The 26,678-nt window shown below is 35.0% G+C and overlaps 1 protein-coding gene across 1 annotated transcript in view; it reads left to right on the plus strand.

The window, feature by feature from the left end:
* Positions 1 to 26,678, plus strand: part of ADAM32 (ADAM metallopeptidase domain 32) — a 167,006-nt gene that overhangs the window by 122,823 nt on the left and 17,505 nt on the right. The window contains exons 18-20 of the mRNA XM_060291569.1: positions 15,222 to 15,321; positions 16,452 to 16,611; positions 24,243 to 24,275. Of these exons, the coding sequence (XP_060147552.1) occupies positions 15,222 to 15,321; positions 16,452 to 16,611; positions 24,243 to 24,275 (293 nt within the window). The remainder of the gene's footprint in view (positions 1 to 15,221; positions 15,322 to 16,451; positions 16,612 to 24,242; positions 24,276 to 26,678) is intronic.

Raw genomic sequence — 26,678 nt, forward strand, 5'->3', positions numbered from 1 at the left:
ATATAATTTTCTGTAACTGTGGTATGATCATATGATTTTTATTCTTTAGCCTGTTGGTTTATGATGGATTACATTAACTGATTTTCCGAATGTTGAACAACTCTTCCATAGTTGAGACAAAATTCACTTGGTTGTGGTGTATATTTCTTATACGTTGTTGGAATTGATCTGCTAATATTTTGTTGAAGATTTTTGCATCTTCATTCATGAGAGATATTGGTCTGTAGTTTTCTTTTCTTGTAATGTCTTTGTGTTTTGTATTAGGGTAATGCTGGCCTATAAAATGTGTTAAGAAGTATTCACTCTACTTCTAACGTCTGAAAGAAATTGTAGAGAATTAGTATGATTTCTTTCTTAAATGGTTGGTAGAATTCACCAGAAAATCCAGCTGGACCAATGCTTTTTGTTATGGAAAGTTACTAATTATTGAATCAATTTATTTAATAAATATAGGCTATTCATATTGTTTATTTTTGTGTGAATTTTGTCATATTTTGTCTTTCAAGGACTTGGTTTATTGCATCAGTGTTATCAAATTTGTTGGCATAGAGTTTTTGATATTATCCCTTTATTATCTTTTTAATGTCCATGGGATCTGTAGTGATGTCCCCTCTTTCATGTCTGATATTAGTAATTTGTGTCTTCTCTCTTTTTTCTTAGCCCAGTTAGAATCTTCTCCATTTTATTGATCTTTTCAGAGAATCCACATTTGCTTTTGTTGATTTTCTCTATTGATTTTCTGTTTTCAAGTTCATTGATTTCTGCTCTGTTAATTATTTTTTCTTTTCATATTGATATTAATTTACTGTTCATTTTCTAGTTTCATAAGGTAGAAGTTTATATGATTGATTTTAGATCTTTCTTGTTTTCTTATGTATGCATTCAATGCTAGAAATTTTCCTTTAAGGACCTCTTTTGCTGCATCACATAGATTTGATAAACTGTATTTCCTCTTTCATTTAATTCAACATATTTTAAAACTTCTCTTGATATTTCTTCTTTGACTCATGTGTTATGTAGAAGTGTGTTGTTTAATTTTCAAGTATTGGGGAAGTTTCCAGCTATTTTGCTAGTGCTGATTTCTAGTTTAAAGGCATTGTGATCTGAAAGCAGACATTGTATGATTTCTCTTCTTTTAAATATTGGTAAGGTGTGTTTTATGGCCCAGAATGTGGTCTATCTGGGTTCCATGTGAGGAGAGAAGAATGTATATTCTCCTGTTGTTAAGTGAAGTAGTGAGTAGATGTTAATTATATCCAGTTGATGGTGTTGTGGATTTCAACTGTGTCCTTACTGATTTTCTTCTTCCAGCTGGATCTGTCCATTCCTGACAGTGGGGTGTTGAAGTCTCCAACTATTACAGTAGATTCATCTGTTTCTCCTTGTAGTTTTATTGGTTTTTGCCTCATGTAGTTTGGGGCTCTTTTGTTAGGCTGCCCCTCAGGGTGAAGCTTCAAGAAAAGCAAATAAGCCTGTTCCATAGAAAGGCCTGTGGTATATTTCAGTCTTCTGTCTTGGTGCTATGCCCTGGGGGGTGGTTGCCAGCTCAAAACTGTCTTTCTGTTTATTACAGCCCCCTGGGAATCATGAATGCAAGTCCCACTGGCCTCCAGAGGCAGGAGATCAAGGGGTATCCCCTACGCGGGAATTTCAGAATCCTGGGTGCTACATGCTTGCACAAGCTCCTTCCTGGGAGATCCCAGTGACCTGTAAAGAGGCAGGGATAGAGCACAAAGTAGGTGTCCACTGGCCTCTGTCTTTGGAGAGTATTTCAGTAGGCCCCTAGATGTGTTAAATTATATGCCTGCCCATTAGGCCAGAGCTTTAAGATAAGCAAATATGCCTCTTTACTGAGCATTTCAGCTTGCTGCCTCTGAAGTAGGCCCTGGAGAATACCGAGGTGAGTCTGCACAATCCCTTTAAACTGTTTCTTACTTCACTATACCTTTGTAATTTTCTTTTTGTGTACATGTGTTGCCAGTTTTTCTGGTTTTGGTATCAGGGTGATGTTCGCTTTGTAAAATGAGTTAGGAAGCATTCCCTCCTCTTCAGTTTTTTGGAAGAGTTTGAGAAGGATGGGTTTTAAATCTTCTTTGAATGTTTGATAGAAATCACTTGTGGAGCCATATGGTCCTGGATTTTTGTCTTGGGGAGCTTTTTGATTACTGTTTCAATTTCTGTACTAGTGATCGGCCTTGCAGATTTTCAGTTTTTTCATAAATCAGTCTTGAAAGATTGCATGATTCTAATATGTCCATTTATTTTATTTTTATTTATTTTTTAACATCTTTATTGGAGTATAATTGCTTTACAATGGTGTGTTAGTTTCTGCTGTATCACAAAGTGAATCAGCTATATGTGTACATATATCTCCATCTCCCTTCCCGCTTGCATCTCCCCGCCACCCTCCCTATCCCACCACTCTAGGTGGGAACAAAGTACCAAGCTGATCTCTCTGTTGCGGCTGCTTCCCACTAGCTATCTGTTTTACATTTGGTAGTGTATATATGTCCATGCCACTCTCTCATTTTGTCCCAGCTTACCCTTCCCCTCCCCGTGTCCTCAAGTGCATTCTCTACATCTGCGTCTTTACTCCTGTCCTTCCCCTAGGTTCTTCAGAACCTTTTTTTTTATTTTTAGATTCCATATATATGTGTTAGCATACGGTATTTGTTTTTCTCTTTCTGACTTACTTCACTCTGTATGACTGACTCTAGGTCCATCCACCTCACTACAGATAACTCAATTTCATTTCTTTTTATGGCTGGGTAATATTCCATTGTATATATGTCCCACATCTTCTTTATCCATCCATCTGTCAATGGACACTTAGGTTGCTTCCATGTCCTGACTATTGTAAATAGTGCTGCAATGAATGTTGTGGTGTTTTTTGAATTATGGTTTTCTCAGGGTATATGCTCAGTAGTGGGATTGCTGGGTCATATGGTATTTCTATTTTTAGTTGTTTTTTTTTTTTTTTACATCTTTATTGGAGTATAATTGCTTTACAATGGTGTGCTAGTTTCTGCTTTATAACAAAGTGAATCAGTTATACATATACATATGTTCCCATCTCTCTTCCCTCTTGCGTCTCCCTCCCTCCCACCCTCCCTCCCACCCCTCTAGGTGGTCACAAAGCACCGAGCTCATCTCCCTGTGCTATGTGGCTGCTTCCCACTAGCTATCTATTTTACATTTGGTAGTGTATATATGTCCATGCCACTCTCTCGCTTTGTCACAGCTTACCCTTCCCCCTGCCCATATCCTCAAGTCCATTCTCTAGTAGGTCTGTGTCTTTATCCCTGTCTTACCCCTAGGTTCTTCATGACATTTTTTTTTCTTAAATTCCATATATATGTGTTAGCATACGGTATTTGTCTTTCTCTTTCTGACTTACTTCATTATGTATGACAGAATCTAGGTCCATCCACCTCATTACAAATAGCTCAATTTCATTTCTTTTTATGGCTGAGTAATATTCCATTGTATATATGTGCCACATCTTCTTTATCCATTCATCCATTGATGGACACTTAGGTTGTTTCCATCTCCTGGCTATTGTAAATAGAGCTGCAATGAACATTTTGGTACATGACTCTTTTTGAATTATGGTTTTCTCAGGGTATATGCCCAGCAGTGGGATTGCTGGGTCATATGGTAGTTCTATTTGTAGTTTTTTAAGGAACCTCCATACTGTTCTCCATAGTGGCTGAACCAATTCACATTCCCACCAACAGTGCAAGAGCGTTCCCTTTTCTCCACACCCTCTCCAGCATTTACTGTTTCTAGATTTTTTGATGATGACCATTCTGACTGGTGTGAGTTGATATCTCATTGTAGTTTTGATTTGCATTTATCTAATGATTAATGATGTTGAGCATTCTTTCATGTGTTTGTTGGCAGTCTGTATATCTTCTTTGGAGAAATGTCTATTTAGGTCTTCTGCCCATTTTTGGATTGGGTTGTTTGTTTTTTTGTTATTGAGCTGCATGAGCTGCTTGTAAATTTTGGAGATTAATCCTTTGTCAGTTACTTCATTTGCAACTATTTTCTCTCATTCTGAGGGTTGTATTTAAGTCTTGTTTATGGTTTCCTTTGCTGTGCAAAAGCTTGTAAGTTTCATTAGGTCCTATTTGTTTACTTTTGTTTTTATTTCCATTTCTCTGGGAGGTGGGTCAAAAAGGATCTTGCTGTGATTTATGTCACAGAGTGTTCTGCCTATGTTTTCCTCTAAGAGTTTGATAGTTTCTGGCCTTATATTTAGGTCTTTAATCCATTTTGAGCTTATTTTTGTGTATGGTGTTAGGGAGTGATCTAATCTCATACTTTTACATGTACCTGTCCAGTTTTCCCAGCACCACTTATTGAAGAGGCTGTCCTTTCTCCACTGTACATTCCTGCCTCCTTTATCAAAGATAAGGTGACCATATGTGCATGGGTTTGTCTCTGGGCTTTCTATCCTGTTCCATTGATCTTTCTGTTTTTGTGCCAGTACCATACTGTCTTGATTACTGTAGCTTTGTAGTATAGTCTGAAGTCAGGGAGCCTGATTCCTCCAGCTCCGTTTTTCATTCTCAAGATTGCTTTGGCTATTCGGGGTCTTTTGTGTTTCCATACAAATTGTGAAATTTTTTGTTCTAGTTCTGTGAAAAATGCCAGTGGTAGTTTGATAGGGATTGCGTTGAATCTGTAGATTGCTTTGGGTAGTAGAGTCATTTTCACAATGTTGATTCTTCCAATCCAAGAACATGGTATATCTCTCCATCTATTTGTATCATCTTTAATTTCTTTCATCAGTATCTTATAATTTTCTGCATACAGGTCTTTTGTCTCCTTAGGTAGGTTTATTCCTAGATATTTTATTATTTTTGTTGCAGTGGTGAATGGGAGTGTTTTCTTGATTTCACTTTCAGATTTTTCATCATTAGTGTATAGGAATGCCAGAGATTTCTGTGCATTACTTTTGTATCCTGCTACTTTATCAAATTTATTGATTAGCTCTAGTAGTTTTCTGGTAGCATCTTTAGGATTCTCTATGTATAGTATCATGTCATCTGCAAATAGTGACAGCTTTACTTCTTTTCCAATTTGGATTCCTTTTATTTCCTTTTCTTCTCTGATTGCTGTGGCTAAAACTTCCAAAACTATGTGGTGAGCGTGGGCAACCTTGTCTTGTTCCTGATCTTATTGGAAATGCTTTCAGTTTTTCACCATTGAAGATGATGTTGGCTGTGGGTTTGTCATATATGGCCTTTATTATGTTGAGGTAGGTTCCCTCTATGCCTACCTTCTGCAGGGTTTTTATCATAAATGGGTGTTGAATTTTGTCAAAAGCTTTCTCTGCATCTGTTAAGATGATCATATGGTTTTTCTCCTTCAATTTGTTAATATGATGTATCACGTTGATTGATTTGCATATATTGAAGAATCCTTGCATTCCTGGAATAAACCCCACTTGATCATGGTGTATGATCCTTTTAATGTGCCGTTGGATCCTGTTTGCTAGTATTTTGTTGAGGATTTTTGCATCTATGTTCAACAGTGATATTGGCCTGTAGTTTTCTTTCTTTGTGACATCCTTGTCTGGTTTTGGTATGAGGGTGATGGTGGCCTTGTAGAATGAGTTTGGGAGTGTTCCTCCCTCTGCTATATTTTGGAAGAGTTTGAGAAGGATAGGTGTTAGCTCTTCTCTAAATGTTTGATAGAATTCGCCTGTGAAGCCATCTGGTCCTGGGCTTTTGTTTATTGGAAGATTTTTAATCAGAGTTTCAATTTCAGTGCTTGTGATTGGTCTGTTCATATTTTCTATTTCTTCCTGATTCAGTCTTGGCAGGTTGTGCATTTCTAAGAATTTGTCCAGTTCTTACAGGTTGTCCATTTTATTGGCATAGAGTTGCTTGTAGTAATCTCTTATGATCTTTTGTATTTCTGCAGTGTCAGTTGTTACTTCTCCTTTTTCATTTCTAATTCTATTGATTTGAGTCTTCTCTCTTTTTTTCTTGATGAGTCTGGCTAATGGTTTATCAATTTTGTTTATCTTCTCAAAGAACCAGCTTGTAGTTTTATTGATCTTTGCTATCGTTTCCTTCATTTCTTTTTCATTTATTTCTGATCTGATTTTTATGATTTCTTTCCTTCTGCTAACTCTGGGGTATTTTTGTTCTTCTTTCTCTAATTGCTTTAGGTGCAAGGTTAGGTTGTTTATTTGAGATGTTTCCTGTTTCTTAAGGTAGGGTTGTATTGCTATAAACTTCCCTCTTAGAACTACTTTTGCTGCATCCCATAGGTTTTGGGTCATCGTGTCTCCATTGTCATTTGTTTCTAGGTAATTGTTTATTTCCTCTTTGATTTCTTCAGTGATCACTTCGTTATTAAGTAGTGTATTGTTTAGCCTCCATGTGTTTGTATTTTTTACAGATTTTTTCCTGTAGCTGATATCTAGTCTCATAGCATTGTGGTTGGAAAAGGTACTTGATACAATTTCAGTTTTCTTGAATTTACCAAGGCTTGATTTGTGACCCAAGATATGATCTATCCTGGAGAATGTTCCATGAGCACTTGAGAAAAATGTGTATTCTGTTGTTTTTGGATGGAATGTCCTATAAATATCAAGTAAGTCCATCTTGTTTAATGTATCATTTAAAGCTTGTGTTCCCTTATTCATTTTCATTTTGGATAATCTGTCCATTGGTGAAAGTGGGGTGTTAAAGTCCCCTACTATGAATGTGTTACTGTTGATTTCCCCTTTTATGGCTGTTAGTATTTGTCTTATGTATTGAGGTGCTCCTAAGTTGGGTGCATAAATATTTACAATTGTTATATCTTCTTCTTGGATCGATCCCTTGATCATTATGTAGTGTCCTTCTTTGTCTCTTGTAATAGTCTTTATTTTAAAGTCCATTTTGTCTGATATGAGAATTGCTACTCCAGCTTTCTTTTGGTTTCCATTTGCATGGAATATCTTTTTCCATCCCCTTACTTTCAGTCTGTATGGGTCTCTAGGTCTGAAGTGGGTTTCTTATAGACAGCATATATATGGGTCTTGTTTTTGTATCCATTCAGCCAATCTGTGTCTTTTGGTGGGAGCATTTAGTCCATTTACATTTAAGGTAATTATCAATATGTGTGTTCCTATTCCCATTTTCTTAATTGTTTTGGGTTCGTTATTGTTAGTCTTTTCTTTCTCTTGTGTTTCTTGCCTTGAGAAGTTCCTTTAGCATTTGTTGTAAAGCTGGTTTGGTGGTGCTGAACTCTCTCAGGTTTTGCTTGTCTGTAAAGGTTTTAATTTCTCCATCAAATCTGAATGAGATCCTTGCTGGGTAGAGTAGTTTTGGCTGCAGGTTTTTCTCCTTCATGACTTTAAATATGTCCTGCCAGTCCCTTCTGGCTTGCAGAGTTTCTGCTGAAAGATCAACTGTTAACCTTATGGGGATTCCCTTGTGTGTTATTTGTTGTTTTTCCCTTGCTGCTTTTAATGTGTTTTCTTTGTACTTAATTTTTGACAGTTTGATTAATATGTGTCTTGGCACATTTCTCCTTGGATTTATCCTTTATGGGACTCTCTGTGCATCCTGGACTTGATTAACTATTTCCTTTCCCATATTAGGGAAGTTTTCAACTATAATCTCTTCAAATATTTTCTCAGTCCCTTTCTTTTTCTCTTCTTCTTCTGGAACCCCTATAATTCGAATGTTGGTGCGTTTAATGTTGTCCCAGAGGTCTCTGAGACTGTCCTCAGTTCTTTTCATTCTTTTTTCTTTATTCTGCTCTGCAGTAGTTATTTCCACTATTTTATCTTCCAGGTCACTTATCCGTTCCTCTGCCTCAGTTATTCTGCTATTGATCCCATCTAGAGTATTTTTAATTTCATTTATTGTGTTGTTCATTGTTGCTTGTTTCCTCTTTAGTTCTTCTAGGTCCTTGTTAAATGTTTCTTGCATTTTCTCTATTCTATTTCCAAGATTTTGGATCATCTTTACTATCATTATTCTGAATTCTTTTTCAGGTAGACTGGCTATTTCCTCTTCATTTGTTAGGTCTGGTGGGTTTTTATTTTGCTCCTTCATCTGCTGTGTGTTTTTCTGTCTTCTCATTTTGCTTATCTTACTCTGTTTGGGGTCTCCTTTTTGCAGGCTGCAGGTTTGTAATTCCCGTTGTTTCTGGTGTCTGTCCCCAGTGGCTGAAGTTGGTTCAGTGGGTTGTGTAGGCTTCCTGGTGGAGGGACTAGTGCCTGTGTTCTGGTGGATGAGGCTGGATCTTGTCTTTCTGGTGGCACCTGTATTTCTTTGGGAAGATTACCAGGAGTGTGACTGCTTGGTTGAAGGGTATATATGTTTAAAATTCTAATATAAATCTGTTACAGCCATATTTCTTTCCCAAAATGCCCAAACACTTTTAAATTTACTTGCAATGTAAACAAATACCTCCTCTACTTCATCTCTCTCCCTTACCCCCAATCTTCTTGAGCTTGAGATCTAGAAATATTCCTTTGAACACTCTGGGCATGTCAAATAAAACTTATCTGGAGTGTAAATTTGTCCAACAGGGCAATTGTTGACCTACTAACAATCTAAGTTCTCACTACTTCAAGTTCACGGGCATTGCTTATTCTTTTCTTCCCCATAAAATAAGTAGTACTTACTCATCATTGAGAACTTTGAAAATTTAGAAATCTAAAGTAGAAAGCAAGAAATTAACCATATTTTTTTTACAATACAGAGTTAACTCTTCTCCTGCAAGCTTTTTTTCTTTGTCAATATATGTACATGTGTACATATGTATAAATTCATTTATTCATTCATTCATCAAATGTGTGTGTTTGTGTGAGTATGCAAATTTATCCATTGAGTCACTGATTCAACAAAGCAGACATGGTAATATATATAAAGGGAAATAGCTTGCTTTTTTAATCCCACGCATTTCTCTCTTATGAACTTTTCCATGCTTTAAATATTGCCTAAAAATCGTTATAAGAAACAATATTATTTACAATTGGCCCTCCATATCCATGGACGTGGAACCTGCAGATATGGAGGGCCAACTGTACTATGCAGTTTATATAAAGAACTTTGATATCTACAGGGGTCCTGGAACCAATCCCCATTGGATACTGAGAGATGACTGTAACTTTTTTATTTTAACCATTCTGTTCTGTTAAATGTCATATGATATTTGATTCTTCATTATTATCAAAATTTGCTTTGATGAACAAACTTGTACATAAATATTTGTAAGCATTCTTGCTATTTCTATAGGATAGATTCCCAAAACTAGAATTATAGAGTATAAGGGGGTTAATCCTCTTTAAGATATTAACCTACAATTTTTAAATGCTTTCCAATAAGTTTTATAAATTTATTCTATGGGAATAGGCATACGAGAATGCCTCTTTCATTTCTTCCTCTCAAGTCTAAGTACTATTTTATTTTTGATATTTGCCAACTTGATACACAAGAGAAAATTCTTCACTATGGTTTTAATTGTCTCCTCTGACTGTTAGTGAGATTGAACACATATTCATGTATTTAATAACCACGTGTTGATCAGTAAATTATCTATTCCTACCTTTTGCCCATTGGTGTCTAAGATGTGGTTCCATGTATATTATTCATTTGTCAAATAGATATAATGGCTGTTTTATTTTCTTTACCTATCTATTCTCATACCAGTATAATATTTTTTACATTTATAGCTATTGGTAAAAATCAAATATTTATATTGATATGGCAAATTTTCTAATTATCCCATTTTTGGATTACTTATTCAAGTCTTTGTTATTTTCAGGATAGTTTTATGTTTTCTTCACATGATGTTGCATACTCCTTGTTAAAATTATTTATACGTATCACATAGTTTTGTTACTGGTGTGATTAGGGATCTTTCCTCATTACATTTACTGTGTAAGAAAGTTAATGATATTTGCATATTCATTTCTATTCAGGCAACTTACTAAACTATAGAAAATTTTTGAGGTTTTTGGTAGACAGTCATCTCTTGAAAATAACAGTAAAATTACCCATTTATTTCTAGTGGCTGTACTTTCAGTTCTTTCTATTGCTTTATTATATTGACTGGATCTTAAAGGAAAATTGAAAATAATAGTGGTTATTTCCTATAGGTACCTTGCAAGTCAACCTTGCCCTCTGATGCAATGTGTCTCAGATTCTTCTTGAGTTATCCAGCCCTATTTATGTAATCAATCACTCTGAGAAGCTCTGGTACTTTTGAAAAGGGGATGATATTCAAGGCCATAATTAGATCCCTAGGGGTACACACTGTATTTTTTTTCGCATGAGGAGAGAGACAGTGGAGGAACAGTGAGGCTACTATCTGCTGTTTTTAAAAGAATTGCCCTTTTCTCAGAAGTTCATGGATTTTTTGGAGTATGGAAGAATACATGGATCTTTAATCACAGTTTTGCCATAGACAAGTAGAAAACTGGAAAGAAATGTATGAAACAACAGTTTTCAGATACTAGACAATAGGCAGCATAGGGCTTTATTCCTTGAGAGAAGGGAAACAAAAGAGATGTGATTTCCCTGGCTCTCCTCCTATTGTCAGGTTTTGGACTGCAGCGCCTTGGGTGGGATCTGGACTGAGTGCAGGCTCAGTAGCTTGAGGAGAAGGAGACTGGCATTGTGAGATATTAAAGTGGTTGGAATCTGTGAGGCAGTGTTCCAGGGAAGAAGCATTGATATGCAGGAAGAGGTTCAGAAATTTGCGTAGAGGTCCTTATGGGTCTATCGATGAAACCACACAAGACCAGGGAAAGAATGACAGAACTGTTAAGCTGAACAATTATCAATGTTTACAGAAGGCTGGGAGTTAATTTGAGTTACAATCAGTCAGAGTGAAGAGGTGTTTTTGAAAACCTGGGACATTCACTAGAGATCCCAGAAGAGTCATGCTTTACTAGTAGCACTAAATTAGCCTTAGAGAAAAGGATATTCTAAATCTGCCCTATCAAAGTCTAAAAACAAGCCTTGATCAAGCTGTTCTGCAAGTAACTTAACTGCCTGCGAGCACCAATATGGCAATCTTTAAAGGAAAACAACACATTCTACAATATGATATTCACAGTATCCATCATAGCATTTTAGAAAGTAACAAACATATGAAGAAGGAGAATTATGTGAACTATACCAGGAGAAAAATTTAGTCAATAGAAATAGACCTGGAAATGTTAAAAATGATGTAATTAGTTGACAGGGATTTTAAAAAGCTATTACAAATATTCTCATGGATTTAAAATAAAACATTAACACGGTAAGAAGAGAACTGGGAGATATAAAAAAGCACATGGAATTTATAGAAATAGGAAAACACCATAACTGAAATGAAAAATTCTTTGGATGGCATTAACAGCACAACTGACACAGCAGAAGAAAATGTCAGTGAACTTAAAGATAAGGCAATAGAAACTATTCAAACTGAAACAAAAAACGTAAAAAAGACTGAAAAAAAAATGAATCAGCGACCCATTAGATGCTGTCAAATGGTTCAGCATATGTGTAATTAGTGTTGCAGAAGAAGAGAAAGAGGGGAGGCTAGAAAAAATTTTAAGGAATTTTCAAAATTTGATAAAGCGTGAACTCAAAGTTCCAGGAAGTTCAATAAATCTCAAGCCAGAAAAACACAGATATATACCAAGGCACCTTATAATCAAATTACTGAAATCAACAATAAAAGGGGTAGTTTTTTTTTTAGGCTAAAGAACAACTTCTATTTATTAAGAATGAATAATGATATATAATAATGAAAATAATAATCAAGAACTAACAATATATCAAGAAGAAGGATTATTACTGACTGATACACATAACTGAAAAGCCCAAGCATGGCTAGATTCCAAGACTCAGATGATGCTGTCAGAATTCTGCCTCCCTCCATCCCTCGATTTGGCTCCCTTCCCTCTAGGATTCACTTTCATGCAGACTCTCCACACATGTGGTAATACAAGTGGCATTCAGCAGCTCTAAGTTTAAATCCTACCAGCAGTAACTCTGAGACAAATAGCTTCTCTTTCTAAAGGGTTCCAATACATTGACTAATTGGCCTGATCCGGTTCATGCACCAACCTCTGGGCATGGAAAGTGTGATGCACGGAAGCTGGGCAGGGTCACGTCCCACAGTAACCACACTGCCGATTTATAAAGGATTCATTTCCCCCAAGAAAATTTCAGATACTGTTGCCAGCTGAATAGTGTAGATTCTGGGAAGAAAAAAATAGTAGATGTGTTCATTACTATTATCTTAAGACCATAACCACTTAACCATATTTGTCAGATAAAGAGGTTTACTGAAATAGCTATGTGTGTGTTGGTTAAACTATTACATTGAAAAGGGACATTGAGTGATTAAGTCTACACCAATGTATTCATGAAGGTAGTCTCAAATGCCCACAAACAACACTGAACACAAGAACAAATGACAATATAAAATATACAAAGGACCAAGAACAGAGATTTGAGGCCTAAAATCCATATCTATACTGTGATTTCTGCTCAACCAAGGTTGATTGAAACAGGTAGCTTCCAATTAATAAAAGAGGTGGTTGCTTTAGTTATAAAAAGATATATTATTGGTGTTCAGGCAATCCTATTCAATCCGAAACAAACATGAAAGCAAAATATGTTCTTTTGTCCCCATTTTTTCCCCTAACAATTTCAAAGCTACAGAAACACTGAAGACTATTCCAATGAACATCCACATACCCTTCACTTAGATTTACCAGTGATTAACGTTTTGCTGTACTTGCTTTCCCTAATAAAGGGAATATTTTAAATGTAGTCGGAGGAGAAAGATACATTGCATCTGGAGGAACAACGATAAGAATGACTCCAGGCTTCTTATCAGAAAATATGTAAGACAAAGAGATCTAAATGATGTCATTTAAGTGTGAGAAAAAACCTGTCATTTAGTGTTCTATATCCAATGAAAATATTTCAAAAATTAAGGATATAAAAGAATTTTTTCAGATATATACATCTGAGAGAATTTGTTGCTAGAAGATACGCACTAAAGGAAATATTAAACTGTGTTCAGATGGAAGGAAAATAATGTCATATGGAAATGTGGATCTACACAAAGCAATGACGAGTGCTGGAAATGAAAAAGATGTGGATAAATATAAAATAGTGTATTTCATTTAAACTTTTAAGAAGACAATTGACTTTTTAAAGTAAACACAATAATAATGTATTCTGGCATTTATAGCATATTTAGGCAAAGTTGTCTGTCGTTTCTATTGCTGTGATTTTCATTTGCGTTTCTCTTATGGTTAATGGTGTTGAGCATCTGTTCATATTCTTGGTGGCCATTTGTATACCATCTTTGGAGAAATATCTTCTCAAGTCCTTTGCCCATTTTAAAGTTAGGTTGTTTGATTTTTTTTTGTTGACTTGTAGGATTTCGTTGTATATTCTGGATATTAACCCTTTATCAGATATATGGTTTGCAAGTTTTCTGTTCTATAGGTTGCCTTTTCACTCTGTTGATTGTTTCCTTTGATGCACAAACATTTTTAAGTTCGTTGTATAGCCATTTGTCTATTTTTACTTTTGTTGCTTGTGCTTTTAGTGTCATATCCAAGATATCATTGTGAAGTCCAATGTTACGAAGCTTTCCCCCTATGTTTTCTTCTTGGAGTTTTATAGTCTTAGGTCTTATATTTAGGTATTTAATCCATTTTGAGTTAATCTTCATATATGGTGTGAGATAAGGGTCCAACTTCATTCTTTTGCATTGGGTATCTAGTTTTCCGAGCACCATTTGCTGAAGTGATTCTCCTTTCCCCATTGAGTGGTCTTGGCACACTTGTCAAAGCTCCTTTGACTATATCAGTAATATGTTTACCAATAACAGTAACTGAATAGATAAATGGAGATATGGGAAAACTTTTTTATAGTATAAACAATATAGAAGGAATAATGGAGTTAAGTAATTATCAATGGATGCTAAAACTAGTGGGTGAAAGTTTTACGAGGAGCCAGATACTTTCATAATCTCACAAGTATCTCCTCACAGATTGCTTATTAATTACAAATGGAGGCATGGTAACTTACAGTGGAAAAAACTTGGAAGACAGCACCTTAACCAAGTGATCCAAAAGTAACAACACAGTATTATGACAAAGTGACAACATGGTGTCTCCTGAGAAGGACGAAATATTTCTGTGAGGTATTTCACAGTAGACATACATATACACACACAACAACATGAAGGTGATGTGATAGAGCTAAGGCAATGGATAACCCAAACAGAATACTTTTTTCCTGTACATTTAAGCCATGAAATTAGATTCATGTTCTTAAATTGAGATCTTAGAAATTGAGAGATGTTTTATATTATTTTGAGAAGTAGCATAGCATAGTGGTCAAGGGCAGAGACTCTGAAACCAGATAGCTTCAGTTTAAATCCTGTCTCCATCACTTACTAGCCATGTGACCTTTGGCAAGTTAAACATCTATGCCTCCGTTTATTCATCTGTAAAGTAGGAATAATAATAGTCCCAACTTTATAGGGCTATTGTGAGGATTTGAGGAGTGAATCTATATAAAGTGCTCAGAATAGAGACTCACACATAGCACCATAAAGTTGTTTGCTATTATTAATTAATTAATTACAGAAATTAATTATCTGATGCCCTCCTGGAATACAAAAAAACCTTTGCTTAAAAATCAAACAAACAAAAGCTAACAAACAAACCTGATGCTGGTCAAGGGCAGTATTATGCTAGTAAATGTTTACCAACTAGTGTGAGGAAGGGTAAAGTCCTCATTTGTAAGTACAAATACTTCAAACTACCCCATGATGTCACTGAACTTGGAGATGGGAAGAGATGTTACACACTCAGCCCTGGGAGCTGATACTGGCTGGCTCTAACACACCACTGGAATGGTCTCATTTTCATTAGAATTTATGTAGGTGTTTCTGAAATTGCACACTAAATTTTCTGGTGAACATTTGAAGGTGTTAAATTTTCCAGGTGCAAATATTGTGAGCCTCACTTTACAGCGGCTTTTTAGCGTGTGTGTGTGTGCGTGTGTGCACTTTAGGCTAAAAAACCAAGCATTCAATTTGTAGAATTCTCTTTCTAAATAAATCAAATAAAATTACACTAGATGAAAATAAAAAAGTAAGCTTGATGATCCATCTGATAATTTTACTTTCTATGAGAAAATATTTTTAAATGATCATTTGAATTAAAAAAATGATTCTAGGTGTGCACTTCTGAGATGACGTGCAACTGTTCTAGTGGCTACAGACCTCCAGATTGCCGAGCGCTCTCCAGAATACCTTCCAGATTGCCTGGGGGACAAGGCAAGTATCTCTCTCTTCTTGTATCCAGTTAATAAAATTCTCAAATTGCTTACCTTCGCAAAGACAAAGTTCGATTTTTGACACTTTGAAAGAAACCAGTATTTGTAATTAAAAGGTAAATAGGCTGCCTCAAGAACTAGACGCCAAATATGCTTCTTAATCCTGCTTTTTGTCCTAATATTAATTTTGAATATGATTGAAGCTGAGGGTATCTCTTAAAATTTTTATTTACTTATGTCTGACTTTCTCCTTTAAACTGTCTTTCAACCTTTTCCCCCTTTTACGCCTGATCCTGTGGTCTCAGCTCTATACAAACAACACACCCTGTGTCCAGCACTGTTAATGTGTCTGTTATAGAAGAAATAAAGGAAATAGAAGATAAGTTTTTAGTCTGGCGTTTATAGTTTAAATGATAAAAATCTATTAATTGCTGCTAAAGAGATGACAGAAGGGGCTAAAACAATATTCTGTTTGTTCACCATGACTTTAGTTTTTGTCATTCATTCATTGATTTAGCAAATATTTATTGAATTCCTAATATATACCAGGTGCTCATCATACGGCACTAGGCATGTACAGTAAGCAAAACAAAGTCCCACTCCTCATGGAATTTAAAGAATACCCGGTGCTAACTAGCTGCAGAATTAGGATTAGGAATCAAGTCTCCTATTTTTTATGGCAGTGACGTTTTAGTAGCACTGCAGTGACGCCGCATGTAAAAACAGATCCCTAAATGTCAAAGAGCCAACAATCTAATAAAGAAAAACAGGATATGCACAGATATAGTGGAATTCTGTGATAATGCACCTTGTAACAATGCAAGTTTGTTGGATAACCTTACAAGCAGATTATATATCACTGAAGTTTTGGGGTCCCACTTATAGTGGGATTTTGCTGTAGCTACTGTATAATGTAGAATACATTGGAACTTTCTGGAACTTAGTTTCTGTTCTTTTAGAATGAGAGTTTATAGAGATAGTCTCAAGTATTATGATTCTATTATTATTTTTCCATGTTCCTTGAATAACAATAAAAATTAAGAACATTGTAATTAGTTTGCTGTAACTTGAAAGTAAAAGTAGGCAGCTTAATTTTTTTACTCTGATTTTTTAATGTATTTTTATTTTTAGGTTTAATCAAGGAAGGAGGTTTTGAGAAGGCTGGGGAGAAGCAGTGGCTTTTGGGTACCTACATTGCTTTACCTGTTCTCGTCGTAGCAACCATAGTAGCTGTTTCATGGAAGCCTTTGAAAAAGTGGTTCAGCAAGAAAGAGGAACCCCAAAGTAGCGAGTAAATTGAATTTGTGTTCTGAAGTTAAACTTTAGTACCATTTAAATCTAGTCACATATAAGGAAATATTATGAGCAGCCATAATACTTTACATTTTACAGGAATTTTGTATGCTACATCAGTATCTCATTTAATTATTTGAGATAGTTTTGAATATCCTTATTTTAAAGATGCAAAAATTTTGGAATGTGGTTTTAATGACTTGCCAATGTCATCGCCTTGGTAATTGAGAGAGGAAGAACTAAAATGTATCCATATCTATTGCTTTCAAATGCCCAGTGATCTGTGTCACCTACAGGAGAAGTACCAGAAGTATTTATTTGTAATGCAGATTTATGAGCCATATCACAAATGAAATGTTTCAATTTGCATTGCTGCCTCATGTAAGAAATAATTTTAAAAATATTCTCTGGGAAAAGTCTTCAGAAAGCAAATTTATAATTTAGTATGTAAAATATTTTTATTTAAAAATATAGTTCAAAAGCAAAGACAGAACAAGGTGACAAACAACCATTTGCCCACCACTGGAAATAAACATGAATATTTTGTTTCTCTTATGAAATAAACCGCTGTATATACAGCTGCAATCCCCATCTCCCTCTCTGTGGAGAACAACCTCTGCACTGAAAGCTGGTGTGTATCACATATTTTTACTACACATGGCTACATCCCTGTGCCATATCTAGAATTATATATAATTTTAAATATTTATACTTTATACATATGTTTACCCATGTAATTCTAAGTTTGTTTTTCCTTTTTTATGAGCAGTCTTCTCAGAGGTTTTTCTATTTTATTAGTAATTTAAAAATATAATTTGTCGTTCTGTTGAGATCCATATATTTCCTTGTGTTTATAATCCCTAACTTACGGTCTGTTCCTCTTTGCTACTCTCTTCACCTTTGCTATGTGTTTGTTAATTCTACCTTTGTGGAGTCTAATGCTTTGTTTATTAATTTTCAATTTTTCTTATTTTCCTAATATGCTTTTAAAGTGAAAACTTTCTCCCTTATATATCATTTCATCTACATTCTCCAGTTTTTAAGATACAGCTGATATTCAGTTTAAAAAATTAGAAACTTCCAGCACGATTTCTTATTTAAATCATGAAAAACCATGGTCTTTAGTTTTCAGTTATATGATTTATTTTTGTTGCTGTAAAAGTTATTTTCCAATTTTATTACCTTATTGGGAAAGCTTTGTCTCTGATTTAGACTCTTAAATGTTGGAACCAGAAAGGAAGTCAGTTTTTTGTAAAAATATATGCTTGATATGCATGCTTCAATTAATGTGATACAGTATGTTTTTTTCTTTGTTTTTAGAACAAACTTTTTAATTGTGCTGTTTCAAGTCATCTTTATACTTACTGGGTTTTTAAATTTTTTCTCTACTTGATAATTCATTTTCTATGAGAGGCAAATAAGGTTTACCAATATGTCACGGCTTTCTCTTTGATTGTTGAGACTTCTGCTTTATATACTCTGAGGCAGTGGCTAAATGGATAATGTTCAACATAGTTATATATTCTTGGTGTATTTTCTTTTTATCATTAATAATTGTATCTTAAATTCTATTCTCACTCTTACATTGCTATATGTCAACTTGCTCTTTGAAATTTAGACTTACCTATTACATATTTTTCATCCCTTATTTTCAACCATTCTTTGATTTTAGTTGGTACATTATAAACAGCCTTTATATGAAATGCAGTAGTGGAGTTTGTTACATTTATATGCTTAATATATGATGATATATATTCACATTGAAATTTACCATCTTATTTTCTTCCTACTTACTATCCTCTCTTTTTTTTTTTTGCATTTTTTCCTTCTCTCAAAATCCATTTTCTTGGGCTTCCCTGGTGGCGCAGTGGTTGAGAGTCCGCCTGCCGAGGCAGGGGACGCGGGTTCGTGCCCCGTTCCGGGAGGATCCCACATGCCGCGGAGCGGCTGGGCCCGTGAGCCATGGCTATTGAGCGTGCGCGTCTGGAGCCTGTGCTCCACAACGGGAGAGGCCACAACAGTGAGAGGCCTGAGTACCGCAAAAAAAAAAAAAAAAAAAAAATCCATTTTCTTGATTGTGCTTTTTCTTCTTTTCTTTTTCTCTTCTACTATTTTGTACATTTTTATATTCTGTTTTTATTGTTTTAATGATTTTTGTTAACTTTTAGCATTTGTAGCTAATGTTGTATAATGTCTTAATTTAATCATTGTATATAATCTTCTGAATAACTCAAGGATCTTAGCCCTTTAACACTAACCTATCTTTTTCAATCTGTTTGTCATTTGGCTTTTCAGTTCCCTCCAAATAAGTTTTGTGTTATTGTGTTCTTATCATTATTATGTTTAGTTAATACTTATTAGGATTTCCTAATATATTTTCCAGATTCTTTATGATTCCCTTTTTTTTTTTTTTTTTTTGGCGGTACGCGGGCCTCCTACTGCTGTGGCCTCTCCCGTTGTGGAGCACAGGCTCCAGACACGCAGGCCCAGGGGTCATGGCTCACGGGCCCAGCCGCTCCGCAGCATGTGGGATCCTCCCGGACCGGGGCACGAACCCGCGTCCCCTTCATCGGAAGGCGGACTCTCAACCACTGAGCCACCAGGGAAGCCCTATGATTCCCTTTTTTTAAACTTTAAATTTAAACTTTAAATTTTAAATAATTTAAGAAATACAAAAAGTTGCAAAAATAGCACAGAATTCCATTGTACTCATCACTTAGGTTTTCTCAATAATAACATCTTACATTAACATAGCACATTTTCACAGCCAGAGAATTGGTATTGGTACAATATTATCAATTAAACTATAGACCTTATTCATATTCACCAGTGTTTACATACATACACTCATTTTTGAGTATGTGTGTGTATATATTATGAAATTTTGTCACATGGTTTGTGTACCAATGCCATAATTATCGCCATTCTTTTTGGAATCCTGCTTTTTTCATTCTAGGTTCAATCTTCTTGGAGAAGTACTTGCTTTGGTAGTTATTACAGTGATGGTCTATGTGTAATCACTTGTTTGCCTTATATGCCTGGAAATGGTTTTATTTCACTTTCACTCTTGAAATTCTATATGGGTATAGAATTTTAGGTGGACAGTTATTTCTGTCAGCCCTTTTATGATGCCATTGAATTCTGGCATTTACTGTTGTTGAGATGTCTGCTGTCAGATTAATTAATTCATTTTTACCTTTATACTTGCACTTTTTTTCTAAGTTAGCTTCTCAAGTTTTCTTTTGTCCAAGGTATTATGTTACTGAATTATTACTTGTTCTGATATGAGTTTGTTTTTATTTTTCCAGCTCTGAATTCACAATCATCTTCAATTATCATGTCTTTCTTCAGTTCTGGAAGGTTCTCAGTCATTATCTCTTTAATGATTGACTCTTCCCCATTCTATCCCTTTTATTTTTCTGAAATCCCTATATTTTAGGGTCTTCCATTCTAGCCTCCATGATAGATGTGATGGTTGTTCTCTTCCTCATCTTTATACTTCTCCTTTTGCTTCTTTTCTTTTGACACTAAGAATGAAGCTTTTAAAAGCTGAGATACAATTTACATGTAGTAAAATTAATCTCTTTGGTTTATGTAATTCTATGAGTTTAACAAATGTGTACACTTACTACAACCTCAATAAAACATAGAACAATTTCATCACCTCAGAATTCCCTCTCACCCCACCTTCAGCTCCTGGCACTGACAGATGTCTTATTTGCTTATAGTTTTGCCAATTCCAGAACTTTGTAGAAATGGAATCGTATACTGTAGTATGTAATCTTTTGAGTCTGTCTTCTTTCCCTTGGCATAATGCATTTGACATTCATCTGTGATGTTATGTGTATCAATAGCTTGTTCTTTTTCTAATGTATAGTTCTATCGTGGTATAATTGACACACAGTAAATTACATATATTTTAAGTGTATAATTTTGTATGTTTTGATAATCTGAAAAGTAACACTGATGAAACCATCATCATGATCAAGATTATGAAGGTATCTGTCATGCCCCAAATTTCCTCGAGCCCCTTCGTAAGCCCCATTCCTGCCTCTTCCACCTGCTCTGTCCCCATACTGCTGCTGATCTGCTTTCTTAGTTTGCATTTCCTAGAATTTTATGTAAATGGAATCATACAGTATGTACTCTTCTTTTTGTCTGATTTATTTCACTCACCATGATTATTTTGCAATCCATCCGTGTTCTTGTGTGATCATTTTCTTTTCCTTTTATTGCTGATAAGTATTCAGTTGTATGATTATACCATAATTTGTTCATCCATTCCATCTATTGATAGTTATTTGGATGCGTTCCAGTTTTGGGCTGTTATAAATAAAGCCATTATGAACATTTACATACAAATTTCTCTGTGAACATATGCGTTCTTTTTCTTAGTTAATACCCAGGACTGGAACAACGGGGTAATATGGTAGGTATATGTTTCACTTCTAAAGAAAGAGCTAAACTGTTTTGCAAAGCAGTTCTTCTATCTTATATTCCAACCACTAGTATGTGAGAGTTCTAGTTCCTCCACATTCTCAACAACACTTATATGGTCATATATTTTTTTAATTTTAGCAATTCCGATAGTGTGCAGTGGCATCTCATTATGGTTTTAATTTGCATTTCTCTAATGACTAATGATGCTGACAGTTTCATGTGGTTATTTGTCAGATGTACATCTTCTTTGGAGAAGTGTGTATTCAAATATTTTACCCATTTTAAATTAATTAATTAAAATTACAATCCGGAGGTCTTTTATTCATTTATTTTTACACCTATTATGGCATGATTTCATAGGGAATGGGTTCCAACTCACTGGTTCTCACAAAGTGTGCTTCTCTGGATGGAGCAGGCTGGTGCTTCAGTCAAACCCATGTTCCTTTCCCTTTGGCTTCCTTCTTTTTCTGATCATATTTCCTTCATTTCAGGGAGCTATCTTGGTTCTTAGAGTGCTTAATATCCTCAATAAGTACATTAATTCTCTTGGCAAGAATCTTGCCCTTAATTCGTTTGTTTTCAACAATGCCAACAGCATGCTGGGTAACATTGTAGACTCCCAGTTTTTGTAACATTTGTGGGACATTTCTTTTTTAAATAGTGCCAGTTCCCTTGCTGTCTACAATATCACTTTTTTGTAAATTCCCATGTATGTGACCAAAGGAACAACCCCATGTTTTCTAAAAGTATAGCAGGTGCCTCTTCTCTTTTCATTTGTGTTGGTCTTTTTGACAAATTACTGGAAGATGGCGGTTTCAGCTGAAAGACCCCATTTTTTGATTGGGTTGTCTTTTTATTATTGAGTCAGTCAGAACTTTTTGATCATTTAAAAAATGGATTGTTTGTTTTCTTATTATTGTATTTTGAGTGTTCATTATAAATGCTGGATACAAGTGCTTTATTATATATGTGATTTGCAAATATGTTCTTCTACTCTAAGGCTTTTCTTTTCACTCTTTTAAAGAGCAAAAGTTTAAAATTTTGATGAAATCCAGTGTATCAGTATCTTCTTTTATAGATCATGATTTTGATGTTGTAGCTAGGAAATATTTGCCTAACCAAAATTCATGAAGGTTTTCTCTCATGTTTTCTTTTAAAAGTTTTATAGTTTTAGGTTTTGCATTTAGGCTTATATCTAATTTGAACTAAGTTTTGTATGGGTATGAATTGAGTGTTTTTCTTCTCCTGCATAAGAATATTCAGTTTTTCTAACACCATTGCTTTTAAGCTTCGTTAAGTAGGATCAGAATGGTTAGCACTACGGAGGCAGTACCCTTCCATGTAACTCTACCAAACTCACTGTGAATTATGAGATTTTTCAACTCAGATGGTGGGAACACAAACTATTCCTGTTCCTATATGAGCACAAGAGATTGCTTCCTTTATTAGTTTCTAATCATTTTTCTCTGGCTCAGGGAGTTTCTTCACTTGCGTTCAGTGATTGGTACTCTGCAGAACACTCAAAGAGGACCCTCCACAGACATCAGGAGCTCTCTGTGCACCTCCTTTCTTCTCTGGTGTTCTGCCCTGAGAAGTGTAGCTGCCTTGGCATCCGCAGACCCTATTACCTCAATTCAGGGAGCCTTCTGGCTTTGCCTGGGTTTCCCTTGCTGTGCTACAGGATGGCAACTCTCCTCAGGCAGTAACAAGGGGCAGTCACAGGTCTCACCTTTCTTCTCTTCTCTCATATATCACTATCCTGCCTAATATTCAGTGTCTGAAAACCAGCATTTAATGTATTTTGTCCAGATATTCATTTGTTTCAGGCAAGAGGGTAAATCCAGTCTGTTACTCCATCTTGACCGGAATTGGAAGTGTGTCTTTATGGTTTGTAACTGCACTTTCATAGCTCTCTCTCCATCTCACATTCTGTTTGATTTCCTGAGATCACTCTCATTTCACCAATTCTTCCTTCTCTGTCCTGTTCTAGACTTATGGATTCTGTTCTTGCAGAAATCTCTGTGGAGATTCTAAATATTCTCCAAGTTTTTTCATCATTTGTATTTCTTGGTGTGTGAACTCATTGTTTTGCTCTGGCTGTTGACATTATCTATTAGGGGTTTGTAATCGTACAAACCTCTTTTCTCTTCAGTGTCTTTTCCTTTCAGTGTCTATGCTTTTCCCATGAGAATTCTGCATGCCCTGTGTTGAAGACATAAACATGTGGGTGGTTTCATTTTTGCTTCTTTTAAAGCAAAAATATTTGGAACAACTGCTATGCATGGTGTTCAAGAATTTGTAGGCGTGTGACTAGGGCCCTGAAAGTACATTTTTTGTAGGCTTGGGACTCTGCAGTGATGCATTTTCCCCCATCTATTCCTGTTGCGTATCCCCTTTTCCCTGCTGCATTCCAAAGGCCACTGGTCAGAATTTTTACTATCCCTGTGTAATGGGTGGTATGGACATTCATGGCTCCCAGGTTAAATGGCTCCAGTTAAGGAGCTCACTTAGTTTCCTTGCATGCAAAGGCCTCATAACTTCTAAGGAATGGGTATTAAATCTCTAGTCCCAAAGTCATATCACTGGTTTAGACACCCCTGCAATCATTCACTTTTATCTCCTGTTTACCCTTTGAACTCAGTTTCTTCATTTTTTACTAGCACCAGGAGAATTCTTTTCTTGTTGTTAACCTCAGTTATGTATTAACTGTTTGTCTTATTTTTTTTCAGCACTCCTCTTTGAGGAATGGAAAGGGGAATTGTCCCACCAGCTCATTCTGTCAGATTGTCTAGAAGTCAATATGGGTTTTAACTTATAAAATGTAGCATTTCTTTATCGATGAATAAAAAATTAAAAGTTGGAGTATAAAGGTCAGAATCAGGAATTCAGGGTCAAACCTATATTCTGTGTTTAGAAGTGATAAGGGAAAAGAAAATTTGTGCCTTCTTGATAATTTCTTTAGTACAAGTTTGAAATGCACTCTTTGTGGATGAGGTATATAAGTAAATAAGAATGTTATTTATTTGCATCTTTGTTCAGTGACCTTGGACATGATTTTCTTTTTTGGTAACTTACCTTATAAAAGAGATAATACTGCTTATAAAATGGCCTGACTTTTATTTATGCAGTTGGCAAGCGCTCTTAAGACTAACTTTGGACACTATTTTCCTTTTTTTTTTTAATATCCAGATCAGAAGGCAGCACTCACAGAAATGCTAGCAGGTAGGTAAATTGGAAGGCATCTTAAGATACATGTTGAAAATTAAGAATGAATAATTCACAATGTCTAGATACTGTTCGAACAGCTAAGTTTGGTAAAGTAATCCACTGAAAACCAGGCTACTAGTATATAGTAATTTAGTTTCTAGTAAATTAGTCTTTTATTCATTTAATAAATACTTATTGGAAGTCTACTCTGAGGAAACAAGGAATAAAATGGCTGACTCTAATAAAAGATAGGATATGTATAATTAGTAAAGAAAAAGGATGTATAGTGCCTGGAAGTTACCCAGCTTGGGTTATATTTATGTACTGCTTGGGTAAACAAACAAGCAAATGCTTGACATTTGATAGATTGTACATGACAGAACTCATGTATAAATTTCTATAATAATTTTGGGTTGATGAGAACTAATTACACTGACTTAGCTGTGCTTTTCTTTTAACATTAATAAATAGCATATTGTCCCCGTTAATATTTCTTAACCATAAATTCTGTCCTTACTGTTTTATAACTGCTATACCAACATTCTATTCTATTACATTATCTAATGTAACTTTTCATCCCCTTACTTTCAACCTTTTATTTAATTTGGTCTCCTGAAAACAGCATGCCAATGGAATTTTAAAATATGTAACCTCAAGAGTTTCTCAATAGTTGAATTGAATATGTTTATATATTTATATGTGTGCTGATATGTTTGGACTAAATTCTACCGTTTTTTTTTTTTTCTATTTATCATGCGTTTTCAGTATTTTCTCTTTCTACTTTCATGTATTCCATCATATTGATTGTGCTTTCATTGTTTTTTCTTTCCTTCTATCAATTTGGTCATTATATGTTCTAGTTATATTCTTTAATTCTTTAATTATTATATTATGGTTTATTAAATTATTAAAATTAAATGTAGATGAAGTTACAATTTTAGATATAAAAGTACTTATAATTTTCTTCTAACAATTTATGGATCTTAGACCATTAAACCTTATACTCTTTTCTTCACTCTTCCATAGCATTATCATTTGGCTTTCAGTTACTCCTGAATTTTAACCTGATACAAATAAGTCATCATTATCATTATTATATTTAATCAAAACATACTAGGATTTCACTACATATTTGTAACTTATTTACTCACTATTCTTTTTTGAATTTAATTCCATTTTTTTAATGTTCAATCTCCCTTTTGGTGAAGTACCTCTCTTAGAATTTCCATCATTGAGTCTATGTGTAGTAAACTATTTATCTTATCCACCTAAAATTATCTTTATTTTCACTCTTGAGTATGAGTTTATGTAGTACAGACTTCTATGCTGAGTTATTTTGCCTTCGCTATTTGAAGATATGTCAGTGTAATGTGGCATTTACTATTGATGATGATAAATCTTCTGTTAGTGTGTTGATTCATTTATTCCTTTATGATTAATAGGAGTTTTACCTAGTCATTGCATTCTTATTGCTGCATAACAAATTACCACACACTCAGTGACTTAAACAACATTCATTTACTATGAGCAAGTTCTGTAAGTCAGAAATCCAGGTGGATTTGGCTGGGTTGTCACAAGTCTGACCTGAAGGCCTGAAGGCCAGGCTGGGATCATAGCTCATTTGGGTTGTAAGAAAAATCCAATTTCTTGCAGCTGTAGGTCTGAGGTATCTCTTTCCTTGTTGCCTGTCTGCTTGGAGCCCCTCCGTCTCCCAGAGGCCACCTGCATTGCTACTCATGTACCTCCCTTCACCTTTAAAGAAACAAGAGTAATATAAGTATTCCTAAGGCTTTGACTCTCTCTTAATTTCTTTCCTCTACCAGCAGGAGAAAACTCTACTTGTAAAGGGCTGACCTGATTGGGTCAGGCCCACCAAAATAATCTCTGTATTTTAAGGCCAACAGATTTGGAGGTTTAATTACATTTGCAAAATCTTTTCAGAGCAGTACTTTGAAAAGTGTTTGAATAACCAAGGAATGGGAATCTTAGAATTCTGCCTAACATAGCCATTGTTAGAATTCTGCCTAACATAGCCTGTACATGTATTCCTTGTCCTTAGAGTTGTTATTTTGTTATAATGTATTCTGGTAGAGATTTTTTTAAAAATCATGAGCTGGACCCAATATTTTCTTTCAGTGTGAAGACTCATACCTTTCTTCAATTTTGGAAAAGTTCTAGACTTTTTCTCTTCAAATACTGACTCTCCCCCATTCTAAATTTTCTGTGTCTAAATTGTTCCATGTTTCTTAACTGGACTTTTATGTATATTTTATATTCTGTTTAGTGTTCTAGGTGATTTCCCTAAACAATTCAAAATCAACAATTCTTTTTTTTTCAGTTCTGTCATGTGTTTTTTAATTGAGGTATAGTTGATTTATAAAATTATATGTTTCAGGTATACAACATAGTGATTAATAA

The sequence above is a fragment of the Globicephala melas genome, chromosome 21, assembly GCF_963455315.2.
Source record: "Globicephala melas chromosome 21, mGloMel1.2, whole genome shotgun sequence".
Taxonomy (NCBI): domain Eukaryota; kingdom Metazoa; phylum Chordata; class Mammalia; order Artiodactyla; family Delphinidae; genus Globicephala; species Globicephala melas.